The sequence below is a fragment of the Vigna angularis genome, chromosome 10 (assembly GCF_016808095.1).
Source record: "Vigna angularis cultivar LongXiaoDou No.4 chromosome 10, ASM1680809v1, whole genome shotgun sequence".
Lineage (NCBI taxonomy): Eukaryota > Viridiplantae > Streptophyta > Magnoliopsida > Fabales > Fabaceae > Vigna > Vigna angularis.
The window spans coordinates 26,832,770-26,844,487 of NC_068979.1; the positions used below are offsets into that span (position 1 = coordinate 26,832,770).

Consider the following 11,718-nt stretch of genomic DNA (forward strand, 5'->3'; position numbering starts at 1 on the left):
TAACAAATAGGTATATATAGATATTAAAAATTAAAAATTATTTAAATAATTGATTTGTGTGCTCGAGAATTTTGAAGCCATAAGAAGTTGTTAGAATTATAATAGAATGATTTGAAAGTCTTTAATTTTGATTAGTTGATTCTTATCCATTCATCTCGTCTGTATAATTTTCTTGTGAAAAGGTAACTGATTTTGGGTTATTTCCCTTTTCTTCTTAAAACTTCCTGTAAAGAAAGAAAATCAGAATCGGAGAGAGAGAAAGCTAACATTTTTTTCTGTGGAAAAGAGAGAGAAACTTCCATTGAGATTGGCGAAATCGTGGTTGGGATAGAAAAGGCAAGGAAAAAACGAGGGAGAGAGAGGAAAAGAAAAACAATTTTCCCAGATAAGGGAATACAAAAATTCATTGCAAGACCGTTTGTTTGTCGTTGAGATTTGATCCTTTGCTTTCACTCCCTTGTTCTTGGATCTTTGTCTCGTCGTGCTATCCCAATCCTTCTCTATAACACTTTTCCCCCTCTTTCTCCTGTTAAATTTTTGTTCATTGATTCTTGAAGAACAAAAAGATCGTGTTTTGAGTCTCGTGCACGAGAATCTGCTTCAAATTCAATTCTGGGTCGGTTTCAGTTTCTGCAAAAGATTCGTCCTCTTTGTTACATCGTTTGTGCCCGAGGTAGGGCTTCACGGGGTTGCATTAATGAGTTTATTATTCAGTTGTCTATTTGTGTTATGCTGATTTGGTTTGTGTGGGAATGTTGGAAACTGTGTGAAGGTTTTAAGGTTCGATGAAGCGGCAATGAGGTGTGTGGCTGTGAAATGGAGGTTAGATCAGAGGGCATACAAGTGAGGTGTGATAAATTTCCGGGTCCTGTCATTCCTAGGACACGTTTGAGGATTTGGTTCATTCGTGTGTGCTCAAGCATTGTGCTGTGGACGTGTCTGGTTCAGTTAGCGACAGTGAGTGAACTATGGCATTCACATTTGATTTCTGGGATTACTAATGGTATATATAACATAGCCCAAGTTCAGCTTCCAATACAAGCGAATAATGCGATTGCTCAATCGCCTCCTGCTTTTCTTCCTCGAAGTTAGTTTCTCTACTGCATACTTGTCTTACAGCTAAGTTCTTGTTTGCTTAAATGAATAACTTGAACCTGTAATGTGACATTGGATACGTATATAATATGTTTGAGCAATGAAACCCATCTGTTAATTGTTATTAAAGGCGACTATGGTTCTTACAAAAGTAGGTGCAATTGTGATAGATTTGTGGATGGTGAAATCACTGGGGAGCGTCAATGCTTTATGGACTTATGGCTGTTAACTAGCAATTATTATTTGGTATTTATGAAGGTGTGATTCGGGTTTTGTGATGCGAACATTAGAATTTCTAACCAAGATTAGAACAGATCTTACTGATTTCTGAACATCGACATTGATTTTGATATTTAATCATCATATTTTGAGGATTTCCTGCAAGAAGAGCTGCTTAACATTAATACTGGTTTGTGGTTCCGTACAGTTTTGGTTTGGGGTGGCAGGAGCGATTTAAACGGAAAGCAAATATGTATGACAATAACATAGGGTCTTAAGATATGCATACGTTCATACCTGGTAGTTTTACATGTACCTGTTTAAGTTGTAACCAAAGAGGTAATTTTCTCTAAATATTACAGAAAGATCTCCATTTATAGATTTATGTTATGTTATGTTCTTCTAATATGACTTCTTCTATAACTATTTTATATGAATGGACAATAATTTGTTCAAATCTGCTTGCTTGTTTTGGATTTAGTGACAATGTCCTGAGTTCTGGACAAAAATTGTGTCCTGTTGGTGTGCCTCATCTTTTGATTTCCATTATTGTGTATTTTTGTTGTTAAAAGGATTGCGAGTGGGTATAATAGGTTTTTTGGATAAGATATTTTAACTGTTCTACCTCTATTTTCTAACTCATTTTGGTATATGTTAAAAAATTTTGACCTGAAACCTGACAGGAAATTATACAAGTAATGGTTTTCTAAGAGTTTCCTGCAATGGGGGCTTGAATCAAATGCGTGCTGCGGTTTGTACTTCCTATTCTGCCGTTTCTCTTTATATTGTATGACAAGCATAAATACTCATTTAGTGGTATGACGTTTCAGATTTGTGATATGGTGACAGTTGCTCGGTTTTTGAATCTCACATTGGTTGTTCCGGAGCTTGATAAGACATCATTTTGGGCAGACCCTAGGTATGTACTTTGTTCTGAAAAAAAGATGAGTATCCTGTAATTTGGCCTCCTTGTCATTTTAAGGTTTTTAGTTTTCTTTTTGCAGCAATTTTGAGGACATTTTTGATGTGAAGCATTTTATTGATTCTCTAAGAGATGAAGTTCGGATAGTGAAAAAAGTGCCAAAAAAGTTCAGTGGCAAACGTGGATACTCTACCTTGGAGATGCCTCCTGTTAGCTGGTCTAACGAAAAGTATTACTTGGAACAGGTGGGCTCATTTTATTTGTTTCATGCCATTTGAGAAAAATGCCAAAAACTATATACTATGCATATTGCAATTTAAGTTTTGATATTGTGATTGTGATTCTTCACCTTTATTTTTATGCAATTGAAATTTATAATTTTAGGACAGCATGTATTCTTTATTTGTTAGCATTATGATGATACAAGTGTGTCATTCCCTCCTAAATCATTTTTTAATTCTTTTTTATTAGGCCATGAAGCCTTTCTTAACTTTTATGATTGTATGGCATGTTGCTACTGTCTTATTTAATAGACATGGAAGATACGATGAATTCTGTGTCAATAGATTTGTCCTCCTGCAAATTGATTGGGACTTGGGCATTATTGTTGCCCCTAGTCTATTATTATGGATTTCTTGTTCGAAATCATACTATACTTACTAATTGTTACTTTTGCTATATTTTATTACTCTTGATTTTGTTATGTGATGCAGCAAGACTAAAATGCAGTGTGAACTTGTAGTATCTAAATAGGAGTGCATTTTAATTTTTCTTTCATCTTGTCATTGGTACCGTCTGTACCCATCCATGCTGGAGGGTAAATTGGGATAATAGTTAAGAAATTGTTTTAACCTTCCATGACTCATATCTGAAGTTACTGTTCTTCCTAAATATCTCATTTGTTCTCATTAAAAAGAAAAGGACAAGAGAGGCAAGTGTGTAATTTAGGAGAAGAGATGTGTTATATGTTGTTGAAAATGGAGACCATTGGCTGTGTTATATTAAGAAATATATTATCATTGAAGTCAGGCATTTTAACTTCTGAATTAAATTGAAATAATATGAAGAAAGGCACAAGTACTACTTTAAGTTGCTTTTCTTGTGTTTCTTATTTAAAAATTGGACTGGGTTGCTTCTGATGTAGTGCCAAAGTAGGTATCAAAATTCAGAACTATGGCTTCCATGAGTGCATAGAAGAAAATAATTAGTTTGTAATATTGTGTTACCTTTTTATGACCAATACATATAGTGAGTTTAATCTAATGCTGTTAATTCCAATTGCAGATTTTACCACTTTTTGGAAAACATAAGGTGTTACATTTCAACAAAACTGATTCCCGTCTAGCAAACAATGGTCTTCCACTTGATTTACAGAAACTCAGGTGTCGTGTCAATTTCCAGGCACTTAAGTTCACTCCTCAAATTGAAAATTTGGGGCACAAATTGATTCAGATGCTTCGTGAGAAGGGAACTTTTGTGGCATTGCATCTCAGATATGAGATGGACATGTTGGCTTTCTCTGGTTGTACCCATGGTTGCACTGATAAAGAAGCTGAAGAGCTCAAGCAGCTGAGGTCTTTCATGTTTCTTGTTTGGCTTTATATATTGGATTTTTAACCATTCTTGTTTTTGTCAATAATTGAGAGAGATGGTTCTTATCTGAGAGATGATGGGGAGGATACAACTGAACATCTTTTCTGTTTTCCCTGTGATAGATATTAACATTGATTTGAAATAGTTAATCATGCCTTCTATTCATTTTGAGATGAAAAATAGGAACATTATAGTTTGGGACTGATAATAGGTAATGGTTAGTTGTGCTGTTGGAGGAAACTTCCAATTGGAGAGTAGACATTCTATACTATATTTCATGAATTATATATGTTGATTTGGAGTACTTTGAGAAAATAAACATTTTTATGATCATAAATTCTGCTATGAGCCACAATATTGAATTCCTCTTGTAATTCAGGTATGCTTTCCCTTGGTGGAAGGAAAAGGAGATCATTTCTGAGGAGCGGAGATCACAGGGCTTATGTCCTCTGACACCAGAGGAGGCAGCCTTAGTTCTGCGAGCCTTAGGTTTTGGTAGGGAGACTCAGATCTATATTGCAGCTGGTGAGATTTATGGTGGTGAACGCAGACTTGCACAATTGAGATCTGTATATCCACGAATTGTGAGTTTTCATTGGATTATAGTTTTTCCTACTAACTTTCTGTTTATTTTTTGGATATTAAAATGGTTCAGAATAATACTAATGGGTTGTTGTGGATTATGCAAATTTTTCCTTGTGCATTCTGTCTGTGGTTGAAAATTGGTCTAGCCCTCAGACCTGTTGGCCCTGATCTAAATGTGCATTTTCTGTTTTTGATCCTCCTTTCTTCCCTTTCAAATTGTTCTGCATGGAAGCATCTGACTTTTCTTCTTCGCAATTTTAGGTGAAAAAGGAAACATTGCTAACCTGGGACGAGTTGCGACAGTTCCAGAATCATTCATCTCAGATGGCAGCCTTGGATTTTATGGTTTCAGTAGCCAGTAACGCATTTGTTCCTACCTATGATGGGAACATGGCGAAACTAGTGGAAGGTCATCGCAGGTATGTATTTACCCTTGCAAGTTGCAGTTTGGTTTTGGAGAATGTAAACACACCCTGTATTAAAATGAGTGAACTTCACATTACTGATTTAGTGGGATCCTTCTGAATTAATCTAAATTGTTACCAAGAGAAGTGCTAGTATAATGCAATCTTTCTACAAAACCAGAGTGCAACTCATCAAATAAAAAGTAAGACACTTAATCTTAGTGTTTTCTGATGAAGAGTGGGTTGCTAGCATTTTTCTGTTTAGTAATTATGTTTTTTTTCACATGAATATCCTTGGAAAGTCTCTAAGCATTTTGTGTGCAGGTATTCTGGTTTTAAAAAGACCATCTTATTAGACCGAAAAAAGGTGGTAGAATTAGTTGATATGCATCAAAATGGAACCCTTTCATGGATTCAGTTTGCAGATGCTGTGAGAGTGGTTCATGAGAGGAGAATTGCTCAGCCAACTAGGCGTAGAGCTATCTTAGATAAGCCAAAGGAAGAGGACTACTTCTATGCCAATCCTCATGAGTGCCTCTGTGAGGAAACAAATTGTGATGACTTGCTAGGTCCTCATAACTCTAGTAAGGTATCATCATGAGTTAGGAGGAGGAATCCAAAATATGCATTCATTCTTGCTCAGGTGCTTTGTTAAGAATCAAGATTACAGCCCAAAGATACGGTGAGATCACAAGAATTTTGTAGGGAACAAGTAAAGGAAAGCAAAGGAGTAAAAATAACAAGAAAAGAGAGAAGCATTAGCTTATATTGTGGCTGGCAAAAGTTCATTTTTTTCCTTCATTAGTTAATTTTTTCTTCTTCTGTCTCTTAATAGTTTCATTCAATGAATATTTGACAATTCAAATTAAGTATACCATAAAATAGGATAGAAGAGAAGGAGTAACTCATCATGGTATCCTAAAAGGATATCATTTAATGAATTGACCTATGACTTTAATGAATTGGAGTGTTGATGGTTCTGAAATACATTAGAATTTTATTTCCTAGAAGACATTTCTGTTGGATAAGTCGTCAGAAAATATGAATGATGTTCCTTTTCGACAAAAATGCTACGGTTATGGAGATATTAAATACGCCTGGAAAGATGGTTGAAATATATGCAAATAATACTAAACTTAGTACAAAGTCAAGGCCATTTCGTTTTGCACCTTCTACTTTCTTTTGTAACTCTATAAATATTAAAATCGTTACTTTCTCCATTGGTTTAAAGTTCTTCCTGGACTTTGGAATATAGAAATCTTGTGAGTTGTGCAATCCAGGATTAAAAAATTTATATTGGATTATACAGTTCCGAACAGTAATTTAAAAGTCAAGTTTTACTTTTGTAATTGTATAATTGAAGTTAATTTTAACTTTGTAATCCGAAAACAATATTGATTTTTGGACTATACAATATGAAAATATTTGTTTTAGAAAAAAATATTTTTTTATTCTATAATTTGGAAGTATATTTTATTCTTATTTTTCAGAAAAGAATATCTTTCAGATTGTAGAATTTCATTATTTTTTTTAGAAAAAATTAACTTCCAGATTCTATAATTCTAAAGTATTTCTTCATGGTATTTAAACTGATATTTTTCATAGGCATTCCTCATTATGTGGCTTATGGATTATACAATCTATAATTAAAAAATGTACAGTATACAATTTTTTAGATTATACAAATAAGGATCATACAAATTAGTATTATATTTAAAAGTATTTTCTTCCAGAAAAAAATAAATTTTGGATTGTTGAATTTGAACTTTTTAAGAAAAAAATTAATTTTCAGATTTTATAATTCGAAAGTATTTATCCATGGCATCCAAACCTATATATAATTTCTTGTTACAATTAGGAGCAAAATTTCTTGTAACTGGGTGAGTCAATAGTGAGGAATATGAAAAAGCCATTCGTGTGAGCTTCAGAGCTTAAAGATATATAGGATAGAGAGAATAATTTTATATTGATTCATTTTAACATCGAGACTTATCTCACTTGAACAGAGGAATCATAACATGGTAGGATAAAGTTCATTTTTATGTTATTTCTTTTCAACGTAAGTCATCATTACTAAGTCAACATTTTCATATTTACTATATTGCTTATATATATATATATATATATATATATATATATATATATATATATATATATATAACCATGACATTATTTGTAGATAATTTAAAATTGATTATTGAAAAGACCTTTTAAATTAATTATTTCTCAAGTCAAAATTTTCTTAACGATAAATCGTCGAAGTTTTCTTCAATAAAGATTTTTTTAATGTTGATGAGGAAATAAAGTTAAAGTTTCTAAATCAAGGTTCTCGCTGACTCAAGGAAGGAAAGAAGAGTTTAAAAATTCAATGATATAATTTGAAACTTGAAGTCAAAATTTGGAGATCATTTTGAAAAGATTACCAAGACTTTCCCTATGAAGAGTTATATGAAGAAGATACCAACTAATGTTAGTATGAAATAAAAATTTTCAAATTCAATAGAACTCCAAAAATTATATTTTCAATAGCTACAAATAGATGACAAGTTGATCAATAATTGAACAAAAACAATCATAATGAAAAATTTTCAAAGATCAAAGGGCAAATCGTTGTAAAATTTCCTTAGTGAAAAGTCTAGTTTGAGAAAAAAGTGATAAGCTACTTTAATGTTTTTTATATTGTGAAGTTTACCCTTACGAGCCTTATTTGTTCTCTTTTTCTTTATAAGTGTTTTATCAATATTTAATTGAGAATTCTTGATCTTAGAAGGAGATTAATAATGATATCTAGAGAGATTGTATTCACCTAGAAAGGTTGATACTCATAATACCTATATAGGTTTTATACTTGTAACTTGAAGTTGTTTGTTATTTGTTTTGTAATAAATTTTATTAGATTAGTGAAACCTCTTAACTAGAATGTTTAATGAAAAACTAGATATCACCTCTAAGCTTGATTGAATTAGTATAAAACTTTCTTTTATACTTGATTTATTTGCTAATAAGTATTTCAATTTACTAAATGTAGAAAGAGTCTAGACTCTATTAAATCTTCCTTTTTAGAGTCATGTTCACCAACAATAAGATTACTATCAATTGAATCAAAGATTAAAAAGCCGGTTAAGTGATTGTTTTTTCTTAATATTTGTCTTAATATATCTACTTTAACAATCATCCTATAATATGTTTTAAGTGTGTTGAATTTTATTACCACTTTCATATTAAAATTCTGATTACTTAATATTAAAATTATTTTATTTATGAATATTCAAAATTTTCATGATGAAAAAACTAGTATCATTTTAAACTCACTTTAAATTTTAAGTTTACAATCAAATATTAACCAGTATAGTTTTTATTTGAAGATTAATTTATAAGTAAATGATAATTACAAGATGTAACATCCCAAAAATATAGTTGTAAACTATAATTAAGAGTACTTACATTTACAATAAAATAGAACAATTACAGGAAATAAAGGTAACTTATAGTTATCCTAAAATAACCATAAATTTAAAACTTACAAAAATCCTGATAGAAATCATAAAAGCAGACCGATCGGTCACACAAGAGGTGTATCAACCAAACAGTCCTATCCTAAAGGGGTTGAAGACTCCTTGCTTAGCACTTGCTTTAGAGAATCCTCTTCGCACTCTACTCACACCCACATGGTGATCATTGCAAGGACGCAGACGACCGAACGAACATGACAAGACAGGAAAATAAGGATAAGCTAGTGTAATTTAATTAACTATGTTAACATACAATTCAGACAAACATATAATACAATCATACATATACAGAAACCATACAAGCATGTTATAACCGACCACTTTTACTCTGATTGTCCGGACTGTATGAATATGTAGCTAGGCCGTTCTTGCACTCATGGAAAGGTAAACTGGAAACCTCACAAATACCATAGCTGGAAACCCAAGCCGTCACACGAAGTTAGCCCTTCATCCCTCATTGTAGTTGGAAACCGCAAGCTACAACATGAGTTTAGTCCGTTAGCTGGAACCCCAAGCTATACGCGACCAGGCCTCCTACTATTCTCACCACATGCGTCACCATTCTCTACTTGAGACTCGGTGACCATTAGAATGTCAGGATGAACGCCAACTTAGACTATCCATATTCATACTTTTATCACATTGAAACCAACCACCGAGACATTCCTCCTTGGAATTCTCTTTCATATCCATATTATAAATATCTCATCATACCTTCACATTACATTAGAATTATCATACTTCCTCATCCATAACATCCTTAAATAAAAGTCACACAAAACAGTAAAACAACCCCCACCCTTGAGCACGACCGAAAAGAAAAGATCAATACAACCTATAGACAATGCCGAACGGGAGAAACTCTCCCTACATGCGAACATGACCGAATGGTCATTTAGAGAGTAAGACTCAAGCATGAGTCGAAAACTTGAACTTATACCGAACACATATAGCTTAGGCCGAACGCTAACTCTATCATAATTGCTAGTATAATACCGAGCACTACCAAGAACAATCGCTAGTACGAGACCGAGCACTAACAAGAACGAGCGCTAGTAAGAGACCGAGCACTACCAAGAACGAGCACTACCAAGAACGAGCGCTAGTATGAGACCGAACACTACCAAGAACGAGCGCTAGTACGAGACCGAGCACTACCAAGAACGAGCGCTAGTACGAGACCGAGCACTACCAAGAAAGAGCGCTAGTACGAGACCGAGCACTACCAAGAACGATCACTAGTACGACTAAGAACGAATGATAATACCAACCGGAAGACTGCCGAGGTCGAAAACGAGTACATTTAAAACTGAATGACAATATTAAACCGGACAACACTAAGACCGAATATCACTACGAAACCGAATACCGCTAAGTCCAATTAACTGACATGACCGAGCGTTCAACAATGAGCGCTCGACTTTCTACATAACTCTGCAGAACTTCTCAACCAGTTCACAAGTCTTGGCAATACACAAAAATCAAGCCAACATCAAATTATCTACACATGCACACGTCCAACAATGCCGAATACCAATTCATTCACTTTTACACACATGCATAATCATCAAACAACATATTCATACATAATAAATCATAATTAAATTAACTAGCTTTCCTTACCTCTATGATCGAACCGAGAGCTCAACAACTGCAGACTCGATTACCACCAGAAATTCCTATGAACACCTACAGTTCACCGATTGGTGAGAAAAGACCACCCAATGGACCAAAATGGAGTTAGAAAGGGGAAAAGAAGGTTGAAGAACACATGCAAGCAGCCAGACTACCTTGCATGTGATAGAATTTTCCAGATTTTAACAAAACTGAAGAAATGAAACTTACCCGTTCAAAACACAAGTTTGATCGGTGAGAATGAAAGTCCTTGACATTAGGATAGCTTACGCACAATCTGATTGTAGATCAGATGCGGTGAGATGAAAGATTTTTAGAGAGAATTTGTAGAGAGAAGGAGGAGAAAAGAGAGCAGAGCTTTGAAGAGTGATGATGGTTTCTCAAATAATGAAACCAACTTTGAATTCAGCGTTTATATATCAACATTATTTTATTATTAAATGTTCGGTCTCATTTTCTGGTGCCACTTGTTCACTCCCAAGGCTGACTCCTCTCAGTCTTTACATGAAACACCTGTCCCTCTATAAACTAATTTTTCTGGTTCTTACATTCTCCCCAACAACAAAAATTTTCGTCCTCGTAATCTATGCTTACCAGAAAATAGATGAGAGAACAATTCCCTCATGACATTTTCAAATTTCCAGGTAGAGTCACCTATTCTCCTATCCCCAAACAACCTTAACTAGAATGATGGCTTTTCCTCTAAATTACTTAGGTAGGCTCTTCATACTGTTGACCGGCTGCATCTCGATCGAACGATTATGTTGGTGAAAGGGGCCGGGTGGTGACATTTAAATAAGAGGTTGTGACACTGAAGGGAGAACCGAACAATAATGTTAATACCGAACGGTGGAAAGTTAATATTAAAGGGTCACAAGTCTGTTATGAGAGAAAGAAATAGTGGAAAAGTTCGTTAACTGTTTAGGGAAGAGAGAGTATAAATAATTGCTGAGTGGTTCGAAGAAGGGGCATCAGATATTTTAGGTTTAGGGTTGAGACTGGATCTCTTGGTTAGTGGAGGAAACGAGGTTTCCTAGGGATCGTTTACTAGTGTTCTCTTCTTTATTTTCACTACAGATTGAATAAGATACATATACCTACAATATATGTTCCTACTGTACAACGAGTGAGTGAGTAGAGAGTAAAAAAAATTTTAGATTTCCTGACTAAAGAAACCTAAAGGTAGTACTTCATCCCTGACTCCTAAAGGATCCAATACATACGCCCGTATAGATCTACAAGTGTCTGAATCGTCCTTTCCGTCTGGCCGTTCGTTTGGGGATGATAAACTGAACAAATCTTCAACTGGTTGTCCAACTCTCTCTGCAATGGGTGCCGAAATTGAGAGGTGAATTGAGGATCCTTGTCTGAATTGCTACTAAACGGCACTCCAAGCAATCAAACCACTTCCCTATTGTAGAGTTGAACCAATCTTTGACATTGACTTCTCAAACCGATGATCATAAAGTAAGCACTCTTGGTCAACCCATCCTTAACAACTCAAATAACATTACGACCTTATGACCAAACGGGAAATGTGATTGACTAAGTTCCTGGTAATTCTATCCCGTTTTCGTACGGTCTTTAATGTTTTACCTTCACCTTTTGATATGTTAAACAATAACACATAAACCGAGCACGTATGCTTTCATACCCGACCACAAAGAAATGATTTTCTTGAGATCCTGATACATTTTAGTCATGCCTTGACTCATACTAAAATGATTATGATGTCCTTTCTCAAGAATCAATC

At 34.2% G+C, this 11,718-nt stretch overlaps 1 protein-coding gene across 1 annotated transcript; it reads left to right on the top strand.

Moving 5' to 3' along the window:
- Positions 1–199: 199 nt before the first annotated feature.
- On the top strand, positions 200–5,803 carry LOC108336062 (rhamnogalacturonan I rhamnosyltransferase 1). Its single transcript, XM_017572369.2, has 9 exons — positions 200–673; positions 773–1,087; positions 1,998–2,065; positions 2,145–2,233; positions 2,319–2,481; positions 3,521–3,810; positions 4,209–4,413; positions 4,676–4,833; positions 5,143–5,803. The coding sequence occupies exons 2-9, from the start codon at positions 817–819 to the stop codon at positions 5,417–5,419; spliced, it is 1,521 nt and encodes a 506-aa protein (XP_017427858.1). The 5' UTR covers positions 200–673; positions 773–816; the 3' UTR covers positions 5,420–5,803.
- Positions 5,804–11,718: the final 5,915 nt, after the last annotated feature.

Bases quoted from the DNA above. Each gene is read 5' to 3' on its own strand.
- LOC108336062 (XM_017572369.2), top strand. From the start codon at position 817: ATGGAGGTTAGATCAGAGGGCATACAAGTGAGGTGTGATAAATTTCCG. The intron at 2,482-3,520 runs GTGGGCTCATTT...TTCCAATTGCAG, and splicing joins AAAAGTATTACTTGGAACAG to ATTTTACCACTTTTTGGAAA. The intron at 3,811-4,208 runs GTCTTTCATGTT...CTTGTAATTCAG, and splicing joins GAAGAGCTCAAGCAGCTGAG to GTATGCTTTCCCTTGGTGGA.